This window comes from Mirounga angustirostris, unplaced genomic scaffold (assembly GCF_029215605.1).
Source record: "Mirounga angustirostris isolate CCGP_5_RB_7025 unplaced genomic scaffold, mMirAng1.0.hap1 SCAF_11, whole genome shotgun sequence".
Classification (NCBI taxonomy): Eukaryota; Metazoa; Chordata; class Mammalia; order Carnivora; family Phocidae; genus Mirounga; species Mirounga angustirostris.
In genome coordinates, this window is record NW_026991719.1 from 91521201 (window position 1) to 91546965 (window position 25765).

Genomic DNA, 25765 nt, shown 5'->3' on the forward strand with positions numbered 1-25765 from the left:
GGGGAAAGCATTTGATGAGCAGTGTTTGAAACAGGCAGAGAAATTTATATCATGCTAGGAATGACTATAGGGGCAAAAGACCACTGTGAATTTCCTAGTCAATAAAAATGTACTCTACTAGAAATTTTAATAAGGAGCCAGCAGAAACAACCTTGTCATCATCATTGTGAATTCATGTTTATTGAATGTACAACAAATGCTAGTCTCTGCTCAGAACATTGGATGAACACCATTTCTGTATCTATAAGGGACTAGGGAATACTTGCCACTATTTTGATGCCAGTCACCCAGCCAGAACACAAAATGAACTTTTATGAATATTCTAAAGCATAATAAGGAAGGGGTCTTAGACTATATGCAGTCATCCTTGATTAGTATTTTCCCCATTGGGAGTTGCCCTCCCCACAAGCTTCCCCACAACTGGAAAGGAAGAGAAGCAGGAGAAAATAGGAAGAGTCAAGGTATAGTCCTGAGAAAGTCACAAAAATTTGAGCAGTGGCACTCCATAGATATTTGGAGATGGCAATAAATACCAGGGGGAGGGCCATATACATAGAGTGGTAAGAACCAGCCCAGTCCATCTCCTGGTCCTTCCTTGCATATGTGTTCTTATACAACATTTAAATGATAGACAGGAGCTGTAAATCTCTGAAGATCTGCTTGATTGTGAAGTTACCTTTCAGGTGAGGTCTTCTTCTTACTTTGCACAAAGGAACACTTTGGGACTTGAGGGCTAGTGGGTACTCACCAGCTGGGTAAATGTTTGAGAGAATCATTGTTCTTGATGAATTTTGTAAATAGCCACTGACCCAATGGCTTAAGGGAAAGTGAAAATGAATGGTGATTTAAAAAGCATGCAAACATGAGGCTACACTACTAGCAGGTGGGTAGCAAGTGGCCTAGTCTTAGTGTCTCTTTTCAAGGCCCTTTTCCCTTCTCTTTCCCACCCTCTCCAATCTTCTGCCAAAACTCAAGGTTTGAGGCAGTGGTCAAGTTCCATGGAGTAAGAATTGGTGTTCCTCATGATGCTCTCTGCCAACATGACAGGCCTGGCGTTTCTTCCAGCAAAGCAAGAGAGCCAGGTGCAGATCAACATGGCTGCAGCTGCTCCACCTCCAGCACAGTAATAGGCCCAGCCAAGCCGACAGGTACCTGTAGAAATAGGGACAGAGACATGAGGATTGGGTTGTCTTCTCATACGTTCTCCTTGGGGTGTTAGAGTTAATGTGAATGTGTGAGTGCAACTGGGCTTCCTGTTTCCTCCTTTCCTCTTTTGCTGATGGCTGGTATTTGCTTTAGCAAGAAGTTATAGAATTTTATTCTGTTACAGTAGGAACCTGGGGGTGGTGTGGGTGGTAGTGGCGGTGATGCTGCTAATGAAACTGATGACAAGAACAACTTGATCAAGTGTCAAGAACTATGCTAAACTCCTTAGACATACATCCCATTGATCATTACAATAACTATGTGAGATACGCACTCATTAAGATGAGGTAACTGAGGCACAGGTTAAGTTAATTGTGAAAAATCACACAGCGAGACAGCAATAGAGTCAGGATATAAACCTTGGCTAATCTTGACTCTAAAGCTCTACCTTTTTCTCCACACAGATGTACTGCTGTGCATGGACGATTTCCAAAGAACCGTATTCTGCATCATCAGGAGATTTGACAGGCACAAAAACAAATAAAAATCCCTTGCCCCCTGCTACATGCCTTTATCTTAACCTACCCTTTCAGTATCCAGGGAAGAAATATGCACTGGAATCAAGGCCAAGCTTGTAAGGCGGCAGTTTCAATTTAAAGGGTAATAGGAAAGGTCACCTGCTCAAAAACATCCACTCCACCACCTGCCTTTCTATCAGAGGTAGATTCTGTCCTTTGAAGTATTTATGTTTTCTCAGAGAATTTTCCCTCAGAAAATGTCAATGCCCAAAGAAAGGAGAGCTATTAATTTATAAGGGAACAGAGTAACAACTAATTGTTAAAATCAAGTGCCTAAGCAAACAGGACTCCAGAAATTGGAGTAGATGTCAGTGGTAGAAAATTGTAGAGAGGCCCCAAGAAAAGAGGTAGGCAGTGACCTTCACCTACCTCACAGTCTTGCAGAAAGCTAGTCCTGACTATAGTTGGTCAGTTGGAGATGTCAAGACTGATCTTCTTGACAATTTACTTTTTAATAACCAATTGTTTTTGTTCACATGGTGCTCAGTGAACCTTAATTTTCCTTCTTTTAATTAACTATTTGGCATGTCATATAAAGAGTATAACATGGCCCCAATTTAGGCTGCTTTGCTCCTCCATTCAGGCCAACCTAATTATCCCAAATTTCTCACCTCAGAAATAGTGTTCCTACCACCACCAAATTATTATTCATACTGTCTCTCCTGCCAGAAAGAGCTTCTTCCCTCTTATTCACCAATTCATATCTTCCTGAGAACACTATCCAGGACTTCCAGGAAGCTTTTCCAGATTAACCCCAGTGGGCGCAAGTCACCTCAACCAAGTAGCCCTCCAGGAGTCTGTCTATATATCCCTTACATGGGTGTACCTGTTGGACAAAATTTTGGGAGGAAAATTTGCATATGACATATTTTTATTTGCCCTTTACCCCCTTCCAGACTGTTGGCTCAACAGTGCAGATGTATTTGTTTTTTTCTTAATAATGCCTCCCATGCTCTATCAACAGTGGGTGCTCACTATACACGTTTTAGCCTAACAATACTCCAAATATGGGTACACTTGCATTTTTAATCCTCACCATACAAATCTATAGCTTAAATTTTTTATTAAAGTTATAAAACCAGCTGCACTATTATTCTATTTGTTTCTGGAATGTGCTACAGTCCTTCCCACCATAAGGCCTATGCATATTCTGTTGCTTAAAATGCTTACTGCATATGCACATGTATACAAATATTTCCCACCACTCTCTTTGCTTAGTCAATATTCAGTCATTCTTCTAAGCTCAGCCCAATCATTAATTCCTTAGCGAAGCCTTCCCTGACCTCCGTAATTCAAATTCCTTCATCAAAGGCCCTTATTAGCACTGTGTATATTTCCTTCTATACTTGAATGAAAGAGTGAATCCCTTATCCCCTGCCATGACAAATGTCAACTTTTAGTTCTTCAGCAGAGATAGTACTTTACCAATAGATGGAGGCAGTCATATAACTCCTTGAAATCCCATGGCCCCACCCAAAATTATACTGAGAGCCAGACTACAGTAGATATGGAGACAATGCAATCCTTAGATGGAATGAATTTGAAAGGGAAAATAATTCAACTGTCTACAAAGTGGCCTCAACATGAAAAATAATGGCGGGACTCTGGAAAGAGTAAACTGAAGAATACCATATTGAGGCAAGCAGCCAATAAATTTGTATCCTCCCCCCACCTTGTCACACCTCCTTTTAGACATACACACATACTTACTCACTAAAAGTAGGAGGTTTTATATAATGCTTTGGGTTTCACAAGGTGAAAACTCCAGAGATGGGCAAATCTTCAACTTCTGCCATCCTAGGAGGAAGGTTGAAGGTTTTATTGTACTCAGTTCACAGACAGGAATGTGAGGCTTAGTTGATAGCCCTAGGAACTCTCTCAGAAGCAGAGAGGTAGAGGCAGGGATTTAGACCAAGTCTCTTTACTCTCAGTCTGGTACTCTGTCCTCTCTACTGGTTTCCTCATCCTCCCAAAAGTCATTTTTTTTCTCTTACAGGACCCTTGGCCTATAAGCCCTGAAGAGGGGGCTCCTAAGTTAATTTGTAATAGATTCACCTGAGCTTCTCCCGTAGCCCCTCTAACCAAAATCTCCTGTGCTCACATGGTAGAGTAGACAGGGGCCAGCTCTGGGGTAGACCCACTGTCAGGCAACTTCCTCCTCTCTGGCATGCTCCCAATCTAGTCTAGACAAGGCATCAGAAGTCTCATTCTATTTCTTCAGTTGCTTGTCAGGTCACCCCCCCATTAGAGTAGCAGGGATATTTTTATTAGATACATGCACCCTGGGACTAGGGAAAGACTTGTTTCTGTAAATGAAAGGAATAAATGCATAGCATGGCATTACCCCAAAGCCCTAGGCAGGAAGAAAGCTGACAGACTGGGCAGCTCCAGAGTGAAGAGCTGGCTAGAAGGGCTTCAAAAAACCTTATTGAAGTCATGTCAAAACCAGGTATCACAGGGCTCGGATGCAGCACCAAAGTGCTCCCATGGCCACACCAAATGCAATCAGAGTTTCCTCTCACAGGGACTCCTATTAGGCCACTGAATAGCACCTAAGCTTCAGGCTGCTGCCATACAGGAAGCCAAGGAGAAATAGAGGAAACATATCTTCTATCCCACCCTTTCCCCACAATCTGACCTGTTATTTGCTTGAGGGAATAGAGAGGTTGTATCAGTAGCATTGCAAAAGGGGAGAAAAAAAGCAAACATTTCAAGAACTACATCTTCAAGTTGAGAGCTGCTGTCAGTATTCACCTACTCCACAGAAAGCTTGGACACTGGTCCAATGGCCTACAGAGGAATTTGTGTTTTCTATGGAAGGGTGCAAAATAGGGAGCAGTAACCACCCTTTACCTCCAATCACTTTTTAGTGAAGTCCCATAGACCATCACCAATTCCTAAATCCTACTCCCTAAAGCACTGTTGATTCTTCTATTCATCTAACAAATATTAAGTATCTACCATGTGCCAAACATTTTGAATATACCCTCTCATTTGATTCTCACAATAGCCATGATTATTTTCATTAAAAGCTGAGAAAACAGAGTCTCAGAAAGAAAAATTACTCTGTTGACATACAAGTGTCAGAGTTTAGGTGTGAGTGCCAAGACTGAAAGTCCATGGTAACCTCTTTCAACCATGCCAGGAGAGTGGAGCCAAGGATACAAGTTACTATGGTCCAAGACTTATGGAAAAGTGTGCTTTCAACTAATCAATTCAGCTTTCTGGGTCTCAGTTTCCTTTTCTTTAAGTGAAGGGAATTTTTCTGGACAGATTTTTTTTTTTAAGATTTTATTTATTTGACAGAAAGAGACACAGCGAGAGAGGGAACACAAGCAGGGGGAATGGGAGAGGGCAAAGCAGGCTTCCCGCTGAGCAGGGAGCCCGATGCAGGGCTCGATCCCAGGACCCTGGGATCATGACCTGAGCCGAAGGCAGATGCTTAACTGACTGAGCCACCCAGGTGCCCCTGGACAGATTTTTTTTTAAAGATTTTATTTATTTACTTGAGAGAGAGCAAGAAAGAGAGAGATAGAGAGAACACAGAGGGAGAGGGAGAAGCACACTCCACACTGAGTGGGGAGCCCAATGCAGGGCTCAATCCCAGGACCCTGAGATCATGACCTGAGCCAAAGGTAGATGCTTAACTGACCTAGCCACCCAGGTGCCCCATTGCTGGACATATTTTTAAAAGCCCCTTCCAACTCAAAATTTCCATTCTATTATGAACATGATAAATGTTTTAAGAGACATATAATGGAAATACTATAGGAACATCTAGGAAAAGAATTATTTGTATCTGGGAGAATTCAGAATCAGGTAGTGTTTTACAGAGAAGATAGCATTTCAACTTGACTTTAGCAGTGGGAAGTGGGCATTCTAGGCAGTCAGAGTTGGTGTGAGCAAAGTTATGTAAGTGATAAAGTTGACCACATGTTTCAGAAACAGTACTCCATTCAGTTGCTTCAGAAAAGGAGCTATAGTTGGCAAATAATAAGCTGAATATAGACCAGGAGGACCCATGAAATCTGGCATCTTTCCCACAAGCAATGGGGAACAATGGAAATTTTCTGACCAGAGGATGACATGATAGAAGAAGGTTTCTCAGCCTTGGCACTATAGATATTTTGGGCAAAAAAAAAAAAAAATCTTTGATGTATGGGAGTGAGGTGAGGTGGAGTGGGAGGGTTGTCTGGTGTATTGTAGCACCCTGGCCTCTACCTACTAGATGTCTGCAACTTATCCACCGCCACCCCCCTCCCCGAGTTGTGGAAACCAAAAATATCAACAGACATTGTCAAGCATCCCTGGGAGTGGGGGTGGAGTGGATTGCTTCCCATTAAGAATGACTGAGTTAGTTGAGTGAAATAAGTCAAACAGAGAAAGACATGTATCATATGATCTCACTGATATGAGGAATTCTTAATCGCAGGAAACAAACTGAGTGTTGTTGAAGTGGGGGGTGGGGTGGGAGGGATGGGGGGACTGGGTGATAGACACTGGGGAGTGTATGTGCTCTGGTAAGCACTGTGAATTGTGCAAGACTGTTGAATCTCAGATCTGTACCTCTGAAACAAATAATGCAATATATGTTAAGAAAAAAAAAAAGAAGAAGAAGAAGAAGAAGGTAGCGGGAGGGGAAGAATGAAGCGGGGGAAATCGGAGGGGTAGACGAACCATGAGAGACGATGGACTCTGAAAAACAAACAGGGTTCTAGAGGGGAGGGGGGTGGGAGGATGGGTTAGCCTGGTGGTGGGTATTTAGGAGGGCACATTCTGCATGGAGCACTGGGTGTTGTGCACAAACAATGAATCATGGAACACTTCATCTAAAACTAATGTTGTAATGTAAGGGGATTAACATAAGAATAAAAAAATTAAAAAAAAAAAAGAATGACTGAGTTAGAGGTATAGTTTGGGAAGATTAACTTAAAATCTCTATATAAAAGGGATTGGAGGCAGTTGTATACTGTAGGAAGAGACCAGTTAACCAGAGGGCAGGGATGCTGGTACACATCCAACAATACATAAAACAGCCTCCCACAACAAAAAAATGATCTGGCCAAAAATGTCAGTATTTCTGAGGTTAAGCAACCCTCATCTAGGCAAACACAATATATTTACACTTTGAATTACCTCTAAAATGAATCTTGATAACTGAACAATTAGGCCAACAGAATGGAATCTTTTTCCTTAAGAACAGCTGTGCATGGTTTCCTATTGACCTGGGAAGCTGACTGGAACTGGGGCATGGTCAGCTTTGAGCATTCTAGTATGTTAGCCCAGGGAAGCTGGGGAAGGTCAAGGAAAGATATCTCACAAGGTATGCAGGAGGAAGCATTGATTCCCTGGGAGTCAGGAGACAGGAGTCTTTGAAGAAATCTCTTAACCCCACAGGACTTCAGTTCTCTCACCTTTCAAATCAGAGAAAGTAGTTAAGTACCCGTCTGAAGACAGAGCAGTAAAGACCAGATGAGTTCTTGAGGTCCCTTTCAGAAATAACCAGGCTCACTGCTGCTTCACCTTTCAGATTAACTGCACCAATTCTGAGCCTCCATGCTAGAATTATTCTCGTGTCCTCAGAAAATAATGCAGTGAACTGACATCACAGCTGGGGATTGTCTCTACATACATGCATAGGTATCTTTGAAGAGAAAGATCGGATGGTAGGGTAGGAGGAGAAAAGACGTCCTAATTGCAAATTAGCTTTATGCAAAAGTTTCTAGAGGAGCCCTAAGAGAAGCCTGTTCCTTTTTGTGCTCTTCTGTATAATTTCTAACACTCTATCTGTGAGTCATTCTAGTCCAGTGTTGAATTTGCTGTGACAAGATCCCTCATAAAAGTTATTAAATCATCACTCAGCAGTGGGCCTGACATTTAAATCAAGACATGTTGCTTTTATTCCAAGTTGCAAATCAAATTGGTTTGGAGTTTGACTCTATTTTCTTTGATTCAGCATTAAGTTAGATTATTACATCTCTGCTGTTTAGAGAACAAATTATGACTGGCTGCTACTTAAACTGACCCTCCTCCATAGAGCCCCAGTCCTATGTCCTTAGGGACATGGTATTTGGCCTACTGTAAGTGGATCATTATGAACTGGGAGGAGTAAGCCACAGGCTGATGATTTTGATGGGGTCTAGTATTGGTGTGGGCATCAGGATTGGGAATCAGAGTAGGAAAGAGTCTAACAGAGAGGCTCTCTTTGCAGAGGGCATGCTCAGAATGCCAGCTTAGAAGCCAACACTGCTAGAGAACTAATTCAAAGAAAGGAGTCCTGCTTGGAGAAAGAGGGAGAAGGCATAAAGAGGGTAAGCCCACTTTGGAAGACAGTTTGACAATTTCTTATAAGACTAAAGATACTTATACCATATGATCCAGCAATCATGCTCTTTAGTATTTACCCAAAGGAGTTGAAAACTAATGTCCACACAAAAACCTGCACAACGATGTTTATAGCAACTTTATTCATAATTGCTAAAACTTGGAATCAACAAATATATCCTTCAATAGGTGAATGGATAAATTAACTATGGCACAACAAGACAATGGAATATTATTAAACAGTAAAAAGAAGTGAGCTATCAAGCCACAAAAAAACATGAAGGAAACTTAAATATGTATTACCAAGTGAAAAGCCAATCTGAAAAGGCTACATCTATGTCTATCTATCTATCTATCTATCTATCTATCTATTCCAACTATATGACATCTGAAAAAGGAAAAAACTCTGGAGATGGTAAAAGGATCAGTGGTTGCCATGAGCTGGTAGGTTTTGGGAGGGATGAATAAGCAGAGCAATGGAGGGTTGGTAGAGCAGTGAAAATACTCTGCAGGATAGTATAATGGTGGATACATGTCAATATATATTTGTGCAAATGTATAAAAGGTACAGCACCAAGAGTGAACCCTAATGTAAACTATGGGCTTTAGGTGACTATGGTGTGTCAATATAGGCTCATCAGTTGTGACAAGTGTACCACACTCTGGTGGAGGATGTTGATAGTGGGAGAGGCTATGCATGTGTGGGGACAGGGAGCATATGGGAAATCTCTGCACCTTCCCCTCAATTTTGCTATGAATCTTAAATTCCTTTTTTAAAGTCTTCACTTAAAAAGAGTGAGGTAAGTCTGTCTTTTGGGTTTCTCAAGTCTTCCCTTTTAGAAAATCATCTGACGGAAGTCTAGGCCCCTGGAAGTTTGGAGGAAGAGACAGGGAAGCAAGGACATAGCAAGTACATAATGACCACTAACACTTCCAACACTGACTAGCGCTAGATGCAATGAAATGGAACTTTCAGATATATGAAGTTTTGATTTGACACAAGTTTTTGCAAAAAGCTAGTTCTGGGATCTAATACTCCAGGAAAAGGCATGCTTGTGACCCAGGATCAGAGGTAAGGAGCTCTGGATTTGTGGTAAGAAAGAGGCTGATGGAGGGGTTGAGAACTGTGAAGTAGCTTGGAGTTTTGGGGTAGGATAACAAGGGATAAAGTTGTTTAACAATATAAACAGCTGCAGGGTGTGGACTGGGACTGTATTCCTACAAAGATGACATCCAAATCCTAGGAACTCATGGAGTCAGGATTTGGGGAGGTGGTTCAGGTAGAATGCAAGGGAACGATATTGACATCTGTTTTATCATCTAATATACTCAAATAACCAGGGAACTTGCGAGACACTGCTCTAGCCTTATAGACAAAATAAAGGAAAAATGACCCCAAGGATGGAGGAGGACCTGCAGTGGGAACCAACACATTGCCCTCAACCTCACCTTCCAGAGCAGACAGAACAGATATGCAGAGATGTCTGTCTAGGAGCCACCTGGGGGGTGGGGGGGAGTCCTTCACAGCCTTCATCGTATCAAACCAGGCTGCCTGCACTGGCCCTGAGAGCAATCACCTCAGTTACAGAGAGATACGTAAGTTCCTTTGGAATTCTCTGGAGGGAAAGGGGAAGAACTAGAGAGAGAGCAAAGAAAAGAAAGAGTCTAAAGGAGAGTCAATGGGAGAGGTGGAAGAGGAAGAGAAGAAAGGCAGGGAGAGTTTGTTTAGAAAACATTAGTATAAGATTAGAACACCAGAACACCTGGTACATAGGAACTGAGTGGATAGGCTGAGGTCTTCAACAGACCTATTCCTAATGAAGGTGGGGGTTTTGCAGAGCAGACCCAGCTCAGGAAAATCAGCTGCTCTTCCCATCACTGTAGCAACATCTGAGCTTATGAAACCAGGGCTGCAACCTACCTCCCAAACTGCTGTGTGGTGTGTGTGATGGGGGGGAAGGATAGGGTTGATACTTGCTTATTCAACATGTTCTTGCCATGGGGACTTGCATTTTGTGTTAAGCAGGCAGCAAGGGTTTGGAAGAAGCTGGCGGTCCCATCTGTTCAGAGAGATACTGCTAACTATAGGGTCTCCACAGGTAGCAGCATAAAAACATTTTCAATGCAGCCAAGCTAAATGAGGAGAGACTTTCTCTGCTAGGTTCAGCCCAGGTGAGTAATTGTAAAAAATAAAGCAAAGCCATGAATTTAAGGGCAATTGCCAAACACCCTATCCATCCCCCACCCCACTATAGCCTCAGTGAAAAGATAGCCAAAGCCGTGAGAACAGTTTTCTTCTCACTCTCCAGGCTGGGCCTGAGTCTCAACAGGAACCCAGACTGGAGGCCCAGAACCTATTGAAGATTCCAGAAGCCTGTTAGGCTCCCTTGCCAGAGAAAAAGGCAAAACAAAAAATCCTTTGAAAACTTCATCTATTCGGGTAAACATGTTTTTGTTAGTAGCCACTATTTCTAGCCACTTGCTAGAAAGTGAGGGTAGCACTCAGTAAAGAGTCAAATCCTCATGGTGACAGAGATGACCTGATAAGGTTGATTTTTTTTTTCTCTTATACTTCTGCCAAAAAAATTGAGTCCTTCCACTGAAATCTTCCCCGGCACTACTAAGCATTTGCTTCTGACCCATCCCTGTATGTTGCCAACCAGTCTTTCCTATTTATGTTATTTCCTGCATAGCTATCCTGAGTTTTAGCTACTCTGATGATCTTTTTCTTCAATGGGGGATAAAGGGGAGGAATTAAGTCTCAGGTCAACTTAAATTGTGCTTCTGGGGCTTTCTCAAGATTGGCCCCCACCTTTCCCTGAATAAACCTTCTTGTCACTCTGCGTTATTCTTTATATAGCCCATCAAACTATGCTTGGAGTAGCATTTCAGAAGAGCTTTGGGAATTGCTATAGACTGGATGTTTGTGTCCCCCAAAACTCATATGTTAAATCCTAATGCTCAATGTGATGGTATTTGGAGGTAGAGCCCTTGGGAGGTGATTAGGTCATGAGGGCAGAGCCTTAATAAATGGGATTAGTGCCCTTATAAAAGAGATCCCAATGAGCTCCCTTGCCCCCTTCTGCCATGTGAGGACACAGCGAGGAGACTGCCACATATGAATCAGGAAGAAAGAACTCGCCAGATGCTAAATCTGCTGGCACCCTGATCTTGGACTTCTTAGCCTCCAGAACTGTGAGAAAAATATTTCTGTTGTTTATAAGCCATCAGGTCTTTGGCATCTCTCACAACAGTGCAAATGAACTAAGACAGGTACTCTCCCCAAAGGACTAGTCAAAAACCAAGTGCTGGACCTGCTTGACTCAGCATGAGCTCTGTAAGATACTTGGCCTCTAAGAAACTGGCCCCTCTCCTCTAGCATCTGCTCAATAGATTTCTGATTGCATCCACTTGAACTTTTTCAGCTAATAAAGTCACTGTGGTAAGCTCTTTAAATACGTTGTTCTTGCATAGGTAAGATCAACAAACTAGATTGAGTGAAAGGGAGCCAGAGACAGAAGTGGAACAAGTAAACAGACTATTAGTGTGACAAGTGCTATGACATAGAGCAATACAATGATATAGATGAGGGACAGCAAGTGCAGTTCAAAGGGGGCAAGGAGTTTTCAAGAAAAAGTAGGGAGTTACCTAGCTGAGGAAGGGAAGAAGGGTATTCCTAACTATGGGAAGAACATATGCAAGGTTGCAAAGGTTTGAAAGAACATGGTATTTCAGGGTGGCTGGGCAGGAAGAGGAGCTTGAGTGTTGATGGAAGTGATGGCCAAGGTCCCTATAGGCCATGCTTAAGGAGTCTTTATCCTGCAGGCAATGGGGAACTATTGTTAAAGAATGTGAATGACATCAGATTTGCATTTTTGAAATATCACTTTAGCCACAGAATGTGAGACATATCAAGAGAGTGGTGTGCAGTATCTTCAGGAATATGGAGAGAGTCACAGATTGTTTTCTATAATATAGATGAAAACTGATACTAAGAGAAAGAAGATAGGTTCTGGAGTTCTCATGTGCCTTAGCAGTATTTATTCCTTCTGATGATATCATTATGGTTTAGGACTGATATTATTATGGTTGTATTTGACAGGCATCTATATATGTATATATGTGTGTGTGTGTGTGTGTATGTATGTATATATATATATATATATATATATATATATATATATATATATATATATATATATAATGTCTCCTCAAAGCTTCTTGAAGACTATGCCCAGTGTCTCATTCAGTATCTCATATACAGTAAGTGTCTATCATATGCTTACTGAGTGACTGTTATATACTTTTTTTTTTTTTCCTGACTGGACTAAGTGGCTTTATTGGGGAAGGCCAGGGTTACAATGGATTTAAGAGTTGGCATTGAGGCCCTTCTTCCTGCCAAAGGTGGGCACAACATTGACAAAGTGCTGGTTGTACTGCATCCACCACTTAGCTGGGCAGGTCTTCTTCTGTTTCTCCTGTTTGACCACCTTGGGAGTCTGCCCTCTTACTTTCCCAACGCAGGCCAGGGAACCATGGACTTCACCTCCAAGCATGTGGCTGGCTACTTCCAGGGCAATTAGAGCCGGACTGACCCAGGGTAGCCTCATTCTCTAGGGGTGTGCCTGCCAGGATCAAGACTTGATCTTCTGGAGCGATGCCCTCCAGCAAGACTGAACGGCAGCCAATGCAACCTCTACTGCAAAGATGGAGTCCAGAAAGAGAGAGGAGCGATGGCGCACACATCCTCACCACCTGCAGTGCGCCATATCACTGCTCTATTGTGATATACTTTTGACAGGATCTTCAAATACCTATGAATGCTAGAATGCCAGACCGGGAAAGCCTACAAAGCTCAGGACTCAGCAGCAAGTGCACCCTCATTCCAGCTGTTGACTTAGCCCCATACCTGCAAGGCTAGGTTTGAACATCAGTTATTTCTATCCATGCTCCACTGGCCAATAGATATAGACCCTAAAGGCTCTCCTTGGGCCCAGTATCTCTGGGTAACAACCAATGCCACAAATAATACCACCCAATATGTGTATAGCACTTTACAATTTATGAGGCACTTTTTCTATTCATTATTTCATTTAATCCTCTTGTATTTGTTTTATTCATTCAAGTCCCAGCTAGAGGCAGGAATGTCTTTATAGAGAAAGCCATTGAGCAGACAGATAAGTATTTTTTTTGAAAGATTTTATTTATTTATTTGAGAGAGAGAGTGAGAGAGAGAGAGAGCACAAGAGGGGGGAGCGGGAGAGGGAGAAGCAGACTCCTTGCTGAGCAGGGAGCCCGATAGGGGACTCGATCCCGGGACTCCAGGATCATGACCTGAGCCGAAGGCAGTCGCTTAACCAACTGAGTCACCCAGGTGCCCAGACAGATAAGTATTTGATAAAGTTTGCCACGTAGCCAGAGAGTAGAGACCAGGCCAGGCCCATGTGTGCTCAGGAACTCATGTGGTGCATGAACAAGGTCCTAAATGAGGATGACAGAGAATGGTGTTTGTAACCATGACCTGTCATTTACAAACTGAACCTGTGGGCTAGTCATTTAACATTTCTGAGTTTCAGCTCTCCCATGGGCACAATAGAAGTGACACCACAGAGCGGCTGTGAAGGTCAAATGATATGATACATATAAAGCACTCAGAACAGCACCTAGAATGATCAATACTTCTGGGCCCCTTCTCCTCTCAACCTAACCCATTTTTCAACTGGTCCACTAGTTTCCACAAATGTCTGGAGAAAGCTTTAACATACATATTTCTAGGCCCTGCTCCAGATCTATAGAATTATGATCTCTGGGGAGAGGGCCCAGATGATTGCAATGCACAGTCCAGTGGGGAACCACCTGAATGAGACCATATCATTAGCTCAAACTCGTCCAGGTTTTAGATGAAAAGTCAAACTTGAATTAAGAACCTACAGCGGGGCAGGGGAGCCTGGGTGGCTCAGTTGTTTAAGTGACCAGCTGTTGGTTTCAGCTCAGGTCGTGATCTCACGGTCCTGAGATCTAGCTGGCATTGGACTCTGCACTCAGCACGGAGTCTGCTTAGGACTCTCTGTCCCTCTGCCCCTGCCTTCTATGCTCTCTCTCTCTCAAATAAATAAATAAATCGTAAAAAAAAACAACAACAACAACAAAAAAAAAAACAAATAACCTACAGTACGCTTGATGCAATGTTACGGGATTTCTCTTGAAAGACATATTTATATGCAATTTCTCCCAAAAGATAAAGTAAAGATGGTTTGAAAAAGTCATGCAACACCGCGGATGGACATATATGTCCACCCCTAATATGTAACTCTAACTTTGCCAGAGAACTGCCCCGAGAATGTGCAAGAACTATCCCCGGTTTTCCCTCTGGTTCCTGCTTATATAATAAGTGAAAATAAATTTCACTTATTAAATAACCTGGGTCAGTCTAACCTATAAGAATAACAATAATAATAATGGCAGTTCTTGTTGACATTTATTGAGTTCATGCCCTGTACTAAGTTTTAGGTACCTCACTTCATTCCATCCTCACAAGAGCCCCGTGAAATGGGCGCTACGGTACTAACACCCCTATTTAAAACTGGTTTCTGTTTTTAAACAAAGGTTTAGGATAGTGTATCATTCCAGAGTAGCCAGGGAAAGACACTAAAAGTGAGGGGAACAAAGAAGACTGTTACTGAGGTTTATAGAAGGAGATTTGAGTGGAGGAAACGGAAGCAAGGAGATGAAGCATCAATCAGATTCTTTGACTTGAGGACCAGAGGCGGGACTGAGAAAGCAGCAGAGAACAGAATGAATTCACCTGACTTTACCGCCATCTCGTGGTGGTCTGATGATCAGACAACCAGTTCACAATTCTGCATTCACTGTTTCAGTCAGGGAGCCTGCTAGACCCTCTGCAAGGCGCTAAGTGGGGAAATAAGGCCAAATAAAACAGAGAACCCGCCCTTTGAGGTCTTTTTCTAAGTTTTCTGGAGTCACCAGGCTGGAAGTCTCCTTCGGGATCGACTATTGCAGGATAAACACCCTTTTTTTCATGCAGGCTATTTTCAGGAAAGGCAGAATGTTTATAAGCACCATCATTTTTTTTTTTTTCTATTCAAAATGAAAATAGCTTAGCATCCCATGGGATGTACCAAGTCTCATTACTTGATGTTCTTCACTATTTTTAAAAGAAGATGGTCAGTGAGAAAACTGGCACTGAAGTTTAGTCGCTAAAATTATAGGGAGGAGAAATCTAACAGTAGATACGCTTTCTCATCTTCTACCCCTTAGACCTGTAGGGCATTGTGTTCATGAAGCACATTTACATGCACTTTGTAATTTCATGGCCAAAACAATCCCTAAAGGTAGATAAAATAATCCTCACTGTAGTCTCTGGGAGCCAGGTTTAAAGAAGTGAAATGTATATGAGAAATCTAAAAAAAGCCAAAGTGGTCCAAAACAGAGAGTAAAACGGTGGTTACCAGGGGCTGGAGAGGGGTGGGGAGATAGGATAGATGTTGTTTAAAGGTACAAACTTGCAACAAGTAGTCAGTAAACCTTAGAGGTCTAATGCACAATATAGTGAATGTAGATAATAGCATTGTATTATAATCGTCAAACGTGCTAAGAGACTCGAACTTAATTATTCTAACCTCTACAAAGAAATAATGATGTAATAAGATAGAGGTGCTAAATATCACTACAATGGCAATCATATTACCATATAGAAATCTATCATTTTAACATGTGTACACCTTAAATTTACACAATGTTATAGGTCAAATATATTTCAATAAAAAGCACAAAAATATAAGGGGCTGAAATAACCTGGCTATGGTCACACAGTAAGATGGCAACAGAGCCACCTTGCAATTTGTTCATTCCACTCAGTGCAACATTTAGAGAGTGCAAAGCGTGTGCCAGGCACCAGGGATATGCTGTTGAATTACATTGCTCCCTGACTAACTGTTTCCTGCCTGTTCCAGCTTAGTTAGCCCAGCTTCTCCGGGTGGAAACTCCTCTTTGTGTGAACCAGGAGGGCAACTGAAAAACCTTAAGCAACACCTGAGCCATGAGTTTTCCAGAAGGACAGGCTCCGCAGAGCATTCTATCTGTTGCTGCCCAATGAATGAGGTGCTTTTCCCAATCCCCTGGGTCAATCCTTGGCCCTCACTCTCATGGGTGAGTGACACTAAAAGGTTCCTCTCCTCTAGGATGGCCTTAAGTAGACTGGTTTATCCTTCTGTTTTTTTTTGTTTTGTTTTGTTTTGTTTTTAATTTTTGTTTATTTACTTGAGAAAGAGAGGGAGAGAGATTGCACATGAGTGGGACGGGGAAGGGCAGAGGTAAAGGGAAAAGCAGACTCCCCGCTGAGCAGGGAGTCCTATGACCTTGGGCTAAATCCCAGGACCCTAAGATCATGACCTGAGCTGAAGGCAGACGCTTAACCAACTGAGCCATCCAGGCACCCCTATCCTTCTGGTTTTTTAAGAACACAATAGATAAATATGAAATTTGATCAAAGGCCTCACCACAAAGGTAGGTCACAGCAAGGATCTAAGTAGATGTCTGGGGCCTCTGGTTGCTCATCAGTCTAATTCAATGTTCGCTCTATTAAAACAGGGAAACCAAGGCTCAGGGTGGGGAAGTGACATGCCCAAGCAAATTTCGGAAAATTAAAACACAGCTGACCCAGGCCAGAACTGTTGCTACCACACTCTGCTGCCCCTCTGTGGATATGCTGCCTCATTGTGCTCTGCTGAGCACAAGAAAACAGACCGTCCACAAAGAAGGAAACTGATAGAGAGGAAAGGTAACAGGAAATGCCTGGAAACTGAACCCATAAAGTCCAAACCCCGAGTCACCGTAAAAGGCTTTGAACTGGCAAGAATGAGAGGAAATGATGAGAGAGCAAAGGAAATGGGCCTCTGAGAGAGGAAACACAGGGAGCCCACACAGGCCTTTGGGGAGCCTCTGTTGCAGGCCTTTGTCAAGTGGAGTGGGTCTCTCCCTCCTTCCCAGTAGCCAAGCCTGGGGCATGCTCCCTAAGGAGGCTCTTGAGAACTGGGCCGACTACCTACTAACACATGTTACATTTAGTGCAGCCTACTGTGCTAAATGCTTTGTATGCACGTATTACCTCACTTAATCTTCTCAATAACTTATGGGGAAAACTACTTTTATCAATCCCCATTAATGGAGACACAGTGAGGTTAAATGGCATGCCCCAAAATGCACAATCAGTAAGTGGCAGGGCTCAGATTTGAATGCAGATCTTTCTACTATTAACCTGTGTTTTTAAGCCATCATGCTATAACTAATGGCTCCTTGCTGTAATAGGTCCTTTTTCCGGAAACTACTGAAAAGTACTGGGAACATTTCCATTTCAACAATTAGTATTATTATAATGATGATGATGATACCAGACGACAACTGTTGACTGGTAACTCTATGCCAAACACTGTACTAGGTGTTTTGCATGTGTGATCTCATTTAATCCTTACAGCGACCCCAGGAGGTAGCAATAAGCTCCCACATGCTGAAAAACCGGCCCAAGGTCACAGAGCTAAGGATGCCTCTGCGCTAAAGCCCACTCTTACCACTAGGCAATCTTCCCTTGGGTTTCTTCCCTGGCTCCCACTGTAGTTGATGCCAATTAGAGGCTTGATGAAGGACAACAAGAGGAGGAGTGAAATGCATTAATTTAATGTTGGACTGAGGATTCATTTGTGCAGGATCAAGTTGTTGAAATCTCTATGTGATGGCCAGAGTTTAATTAACAACCATCAAAACACCTTTCTCAGCTTAAATCTTTCATTTACTTAATCAAATTAAAGTGTGGGAAAGTTTGCACTTAACAGGGCTGTTGCTAAGCGCCTTTGTCTGACTTTCCCCTTCTTACTGAATGAGTGATTCATTCAACAAACAGGTATGGGATTGCCATTGAGCGGCACCTACAATATGCCTGAGAGTCAGGAAGCTGGCCCCAAGTCCCTTGTTGTGGGCCTTGAAAAAGTCACCTGCCCCTATTGGGTCTCACTAATTATAAATAAGCCCACTGATTAATCTGCGAGGTCCCTCCTTTTGTAGGTTTCAGTGCAAGCTCCTGACTAGTGTTTAGGGTTTTTTTTTACCTGTTTTAAATATTTGATTGTTATTTTCTTATTTATTTTTTATTGAGATATAATTAACATACAATGTTATATTCATTTCAGGTGTACAACACAATGATTCAATATTTGCACATATTGTGAAATAATCATCACGGTAAGTCTAGTTAACATCCATCACCATACATAGTTACAATATTTTTCTTATGATAACTTTAAAAATCTACTCTTAGCAACTTTCAAATATATAATACAGTATTATTAACTATAGTCACCATGCTGTACATTATATCCCCAAGACTTACTAATTTTATAATTGGAAATTTGAACCTTTTGACCCTCTTCACCCATTTCACCCACGCCCACCCCCTGCCTCTGGCAATAACCAATTAGTTCTCTGTATCCATGACTTTGGTTGGTTGGTTGGTTGGTTTGGTTGGCTTTATAGATCATACAGTGTTTGTCTTTATCTGACTTATTTCACAGACAGAATGCCCTCAAGGTCCATCCATGTTGTTGCAAATGTTGAGATTTCCTTCTTTTTTTATCCTTGAATAATAGTTCACTGTATACATATTCCACATTTTCTTTATCCATTCATCCATCAATGGATACATAGTTTGCTTCCATATCTTGGTTACTGTAAATAATGCTGCAATCAATAGGGGAGTGACTATATCTTTTTGAGATAGTGTTTTCATTGCCTTCAGATAAATACCAAGAAATGAAATTCCTGGATCATATAGTTTTTAAGTTTTTGAAGAACTTCCACACTGTTTTCCACAGTGGCTGTACCAACCAATTTACACTCCGACCAACAATGCACAAGAGTTCCCTTTTTTCCACATCCTCACCAACACTTGTTATTTTTTGTCTTTGTGATAGTAGCCATTCTAACAAGTGTGAGGGGATATCTCATTGTGATTTTGATTTGCATTTCCCTGGTGATTAGTGGTGTTGAGCACCTCTTCATGTACCTGTTGGCCGTCTGTATGTCTTCTTTGAAAAAATGCCTATTTAGATCCTCTGCCCATTTTTTAAATTGGGTTGTTTGGGGGGATTGCTATTGAGTTGTATATATTCTTTATACACTGGAGATTAACCCCTTATCAGATATATGATTTGCATATATTTTTTTCCTATTTGGTAGGTTGCCTTTGCATTTTGTTGATGGTTTCCTTTGCTGTGCAGAAGCTTTTTAGTTTTACATAGACCCACTTGTTTATTTTTAATTGTGTTGCCTTTGCTTTTTGTGTCAAATCCAAAAAGTGATTGGCAAGACCAATGTAAAGGAGCTTACTTCCATACTTCCTATGTTTTCTTCTAGGAGGTTTTTGGTTTCAGGTCTTATGTTTAAGTCTTTAATCCATTTTGAGTAAATTTTTGTGTATGGTGTAAGATAGTGGCCCAGCTTCATTCTTTTGCATATGATTGTTCAGTTTTCCAAACACCATTTATTGAAGAGAATTTTCCTTTTTCTTTTTTAAAGATTTTATTTATTTTTGAGAGAGAGAGAGCACGAGCGGAGGAGCAGAGGGAGAGGAAGAAGCAGACTCCCTGCTGAGCAGGGAGCCCAATGCGGGGCTCGATCCCAGGACCCTGAGATCATGACCTGAGCCGAAGGCAAATGTTTAACTGACTGAGCCACCCAGGCGCCCCTTGAAGAGAATTTCCTTTTCCCATTGTAGAGTCTCAGTTCCTTTGTCATAAACTAATTGACATATTTGTGTGGGTTTATTTCTGAGCTCTCTAGTCTGTTCCATTAATCTGTGTGTCTGCTTTTATGTCCATACCATACTGTTTTGACTACTATAGACTTGTATTATAGCTTGAAATCAGGAAACATGATACCTCCAGCTTTGTTCTTCTTTCTCAAGACTGTTTTGGCTATTCGGGGGTCTCTTATGGTTTCATGCAAGTTAATTTCTTCTTTAAATGGCTAAAAAGAAGAAAGGGAGTCAATTCCTCAAACTGCTCAATTGATGACTCTGGTGGGTGAGAGCCAGGTAAGGTATGTTTCCAGGGTGTAAGAACAGGCACTGAGGGAGGATAGGGACAACAGGGGACCTGGAAGATAGACTGGGAGACATGAGAGAAGATCCTAGAAACAGAAAAGGCAGTGGGAGGAAGGTGGTCATGTAACCCAACCAACATGAGTTCGCTCCTTAGTAAGTCAGAAACTACACTAGGTTGAGTTGTTGCATAAAAGTAAACTTTATTTGCAGCAAATAAGGAGGTCATGGGGAATAGCTTCCAAAGCCATGAGTCCCCAAGCAAGGTTGGATGGGTTCCTTTTATTTAGGGTGAGGATGAATATTTAGATAGGGAAGTCTTGTCATTGTATGCAGAGGCAGGCATAAGGTCACAATGTGCCTTAAGGAACCATGCCTATACATACCGTTGTATGTTATATAAATGAGGCTGAGGCTCCACCTTGGGTGGAGATTTTAGCATTATAATAAAGATAGTCATCGGTCATTCTAGAGGTCACTCCATGGTCCATCTGTGCAGACTTGAGTCGGGGCTTAAGTTAAAACTTGTCTGGATAGTCTGGGCAGGCTGGAGGTCTTGTCAGGGCAGTCACTATTGCTCGAGGGGCAGTTTCACTTTCCATTTGCCTGAGTTAAGAGAGAAGCTGGAAAGAAGAGCTTAAGGAAAAATGTGGGACAAAGGTCGGTGAGTACAAGCAGGTGGGCAGTGAAGGCAAGGTCTTGGGGTCTAGCTGGTGATAGTCAAACTTTTGGGGTGCCAGAGTTTGGGGATTCCTTATACAACTGTGTTTTTGTCTGGAGAGCCTTGTCTTCTCCAACGCCCTCTGATCTTCTATTTTCCCTTTTTTGCCCCACCCAATCTCTTTCTTTCAAGAAGAGAGACTAAGGTAAGTAGTACCGTAAGGAGTAGATATGCTGGAAGACCAAAGAGTGACCCTAGGAAGATTGTATATGATCTTAGAGCATATGAAAAAAAAAAACTTTTGTATATCTTTCTCCTATGATCAAGTTTAGCAAGACAATGTAGGTGTCTTTATTAATGCAAGTCAAATCTAGAGGCACTTTAAAATTTCCCACACACGTCCGTTCCACTTACAACCTCTTCCAGAATCCCATCAGGTTCAGCTGCCACCTTCTGTATTTGTACCCTGATTATACTAAAAGATCAACAAGGGACTTAGGCTGAGGGTGGGAGTGAAGGAGACAAGATGCAATACTAGGTACTTTCCACGATGTTTCAGACATTTGTTTTTGAAAACAATAGAGCTAAAGCCTATCTTGAGGAGAAATTCTCAAATGACTCAAGGCATACCCTCACCAGTGGAGAGGGGAAAAGTCATTGTAGTCATACACAGAACAGTGAATTAGGAGATAAGCTCCATTCACAGTTCTGCCTTTCACTTGCTGTATGACCTTACACAAATTACTTTACCTATTCCTACCTCCAGGTTTCCTCATTATAAAATGGGCATATTACCATCTGCTGTCCATGCACTTTTTTTTTTAAAGATTTTTTTAATTTATTTATTAGAGAGAGAGAGCGCAAGAGGGGGTAGGGTTAGAGGGAGAAGCAGACTCCCCGCCGAGCAGGGAGCCCGATGTGGGACTCGATCCCGGGACTTTGGGATCATGACCTGAGCCGAAGGCAGTCGCTTAAGCAACTGAGCCACCCAGGTGCCCTGTCCATGCACTTTTGAAAATCAGATTAGATAATAGTCATGAGAACATCTTGCAAATGTGATCCATTGATAGGAGGTACAGTCCTTACCTTAGAATTCAGTGCTACTGTGTAGTTTTATAAGCTAGCTTTAAAACAGCTATGTCCCATTTAGCTTCTTGAAATTTTCAGTGGGACTTATTTGGGTGATAGGCCATTGGGTATGAAGGAATTCCCTAGTAGTTTTGTGGGTCTAAGAGGATTTTGAAGATCACAGTGAAGCTAAAATACATGTATTTGGAAACCAGCTGAAATGAAGTCTCCATTCAAGGGTCCTCTTCATTGTACCTTCACATTCTCAAGGACTTTGCTTTTCTGCATCAATCTGTCTCCACTACAGAATCATTATCATCATGACTCAAGTATTTGGCCAATTTAGAAAAAGCCTCTCTTAATCCTACATTCTCCTCCAGCTATTGCTCAGTTTCTCTGCTTTCCCTTGTAGCAAAACTTTTTGAAAGAATTGTTTATACATGCTGCTTTCATTTTCTTCACCTTAAAATTACTCCAGTATCTATAACTGCAAAACTGCTCCTCTAGGTCACATTTGTCTGGCAGACTCCAATGGTCACTTCTCTATCCTCATCTAGCAACTTGAATCAGTATTAAACACAGTTGCCTGTTGTGACCCTGAATTCTTATTTTTCTTTTATATGTCTCTGGGTATTCTTTCTGAGTCTCCTTAGTAGGCTCTTTCTTCTCTGTAGAGAAGCATAACAGTTTAAGAACACAGATGCTCAAGCCGTGCTTTCCAATATGGTAGCCACTAGTCACATTGTAGTTATTACATTTAAATTAATAAAATTAAATAAATTAAATTTAATTAATTAACAAGATTACATATTTATTAAATTAAATTAAACATTCAGTCCCATCAACCTAACATTTCAATTGTTCAACAATGGCATGTGGCTAAAGGCTAACACATTGGATAGGAAGACACAGAACATTTCCATCATTGCAGGAACTTCTGTTGGATGGTGCTAGCTAGAACCAGACATCTAGAATTCAAATCCCAGCTCTGCCGATTTATCAGCTGAGTGACCTTAGGCAAGTTACTTAATCTCACAGAAAAAAAAAAATCCCTGCCTTCTATCCCTACAATGGGAAAATATGGCATGCCTAAAATGTAGCGGGGAGATCTATAAACATTGATAGCTCTCCAAGAGATATTGGTAAGTGAAAAATGCAAGGTTCAGAATGGTATAGTTAGTTATATAGCTAGATAGATACATAATATGATCTTGGTTAAACAAAATAAAGATATGCTCATATTTTTATATTTATTAAAAATTCTGGAGACATACAAAAAAACTTAATGGTCCCTTTGGGGAATGGAGTCGGGGTTAGGAGAAAGACTCTGACTTTGCCTTTTATACATTTATGTACTGTTTTATCACATACATAAATTACTTCTGATTAAAAATAATAATCTTAAATTTATATGTATATGATTTGGCATTTTTCTGGTTAGTTTGTTATACAACCATTATTGTATCTTCCAAATACACAACCATTATTGTATAACAAACTAACCCCAGGGCATAGTAGCTTAAAACAACATCCATTTTATTATATCTCATGAATCTTTGGTCAAAATTTGGTCAGGGCTCAGCTGAGCGCTATCTCCACTGCAATTGGCTTTAACTAGAGCCATTCAGTGGTACTCAGATGGCTTGAATGGAAGACCTAGGACTGCTTTACTCACATGTCTGGTGCCTTGGAAGGAGTGGCTGGAAGTTTGGACTCAGGTGGGCCTCTGTTTCCAAGCATCTCTGGGACTTTCCATTTGGTCCCTCCAGCAGAGTAGTCAAATATTTCATATGATGGCTCAGAGATCCAAGAAACCAACATGGAAATTACAAGTTCTTTAGAGGCTAGGCCCAGAATGAGCTTTATGTCACTATGCCACACTCTATTGGTTAAAACAGTTATAGGCCAGCCCAGATTTAGGGGATAAGTGGTAGAGATAGACCCAGGTTTGCTATGGGAAGAGCATCAAAGAATTTGTGGCCATCTTTAATCCAACACAGACATCAAGATTGCTGCCTATTTAATACAAGTTATATCTTTGATAATTCAGGTTAGGACAAAAATCATAACTGTGGATGGTTCAGGATAACTTGAATGGAAACTCGGGTAAAGAAGAGCTAAAGATACGAGTATGACTCCTTCTACTGGAAAGTGAAGGAGGCCATTCAGAGTCTCAGAGTAGAATTTCTATTTTACTTACTCTCAGAATCACCTTGGCAGACTAATAATGCCTGCTTCCATTGTCCTCCACATTCCCTTCATCTCTCTCAAGCAAGTCAGGGTAAGAAGCTTTGTTCCTTGGGTAGGGCTCATGTCTTTCTTGACTTTGTGAAACTTCCTATCCAAAATACGGAGTGCATAGTAGAGTATAGAGCCTACAGCAGAATCAAAGTAATGCCACTGACTGATAGTCTACCCTCCAGCACATTCTGCTCTGCTATCTTTAAAGGCCACCACCCACTTTAAGTCAAATGCTGCGCTAGGTACTTTAATATATCTTTTATTATTTCATTGTAACAACACTGGGACAAGGTTTTTTAAATGGAAAAGATTTATGTTTTATTATTATAATTATTAAACTTTGTTCTTCAAAATACACAAGCAAGAGAGTAGAAGAACCACTGGGTAAAGTGTGAAAATTCTCATCTGGAGAAGATTTTTGGGGACAGGTATTATTATTATCCCCACTTTACAGAGAAGGAAGGTGAGACACAGACGTTAAGTGACTTTACCTCCATAACAAATACATAGGTGGCAGAGCCTGGATAGCAACTGAGATCTTTGACTCAAAAGCCTATAATCTTTCAATCTACCATCTGCCTCTCGAGGAAAAAGAAACAAAAGTCTGTATACTGGATACCAAGGGTACTTTTCTCCTACTTCATTCATCCATCCACACAATGTCTAACGTGTGCCGAGGGTGCTTCCACGCTACCAGAAGCTCCAGAGCATTAAAGAAAGGTCTAAAGAGAAAGGCTGTACTTCTAGCACTGGAATTTCCAAACCTTGCTATCCACAACATATCATAAAGTATATTTTTTAGTTCTACTACATGTTTTGCTGCTGCTCCTGGCACCTCTGTATTACAAGGGAACAGCTGCTAATACAGTTGGCACTGTCATGTATGTTTGGGCAGCTGACCAGAAGAGGATCAAGGATGGCACAGGCTGTCTCTTCTTTTCAGCATTAGCCAGAAAAGTGCTAATACAGAGGCCTGTAATTGAAGAATATGGCAGGAAATGTGGCTCATGGATGAGAGACACTTAGGCAGTTGGAAGAATTTGAAAGAGTGATTCAAAAAAGGAACTGGGAGGGCTTGACTCGAGCAGGATTCAGCAATCCCTTCATCCCTAATGACTCACAGAACAACAGTATTCAGTGCACTGAGGAGAGGGGAGCCAGAGCCCTTGGGAAGACATATGGTGCAGGAGAGAAAGGTAAATAAAGGAGGAGAATGCAATGGAGAAAGAAACAATACAAAATATTGAGTGAAAAGAAAGAGAAAAATAATGATCCTGTGGTAAACACAATTGATGGCCATCAACCTGAAACAAAAACAACCGCACACAAAATTGCCCATTTGTGAACTAGCCCCTTGGGTGTGGTGATTAGTGCAGAAAACTGCCAAATGACTATGTACAAATCATGTCTCCAATTTTTTACTTTGGCATTTTTTTTTTTATTAATGAAAGTAGCAACTCATTCTATGAGGCCAATGTTACCTTCATACCAACATCCAACAAACACATCACAAGAAAGAGATCTATAGATGAATATTCCTAGTGAATATAGATGCAAAAATCCTCAATAAAATGTTAACAAACCAAACGAAGCAACATATAAAATGGATTATACACCATGGCTAACTATGGTTTATCC

General features: G+C 41.4%; 1 protein-coding gene across 1 annotated transcript in view; it reads right to left on the reverse strand.

The window, feature by feature from the left end:
• Positions 1-970: 970 nt before the first annotated feature.
• Positions 971-25765, reverse strand: part of LHFPL1 (LHFPL tetraspan subfamily member 1) — a 37768-nt gene continuing 12973 nt past the window's right edge. The window contains exon 3 of the mRNA XM_045865039.1: positions 971-1152. Coding sequence (XP_045720995.1) covers positions 971-1152 — 182 coding nt within the window. The remainder of the gene's footprint in view (positions 1153-25765) is intronic.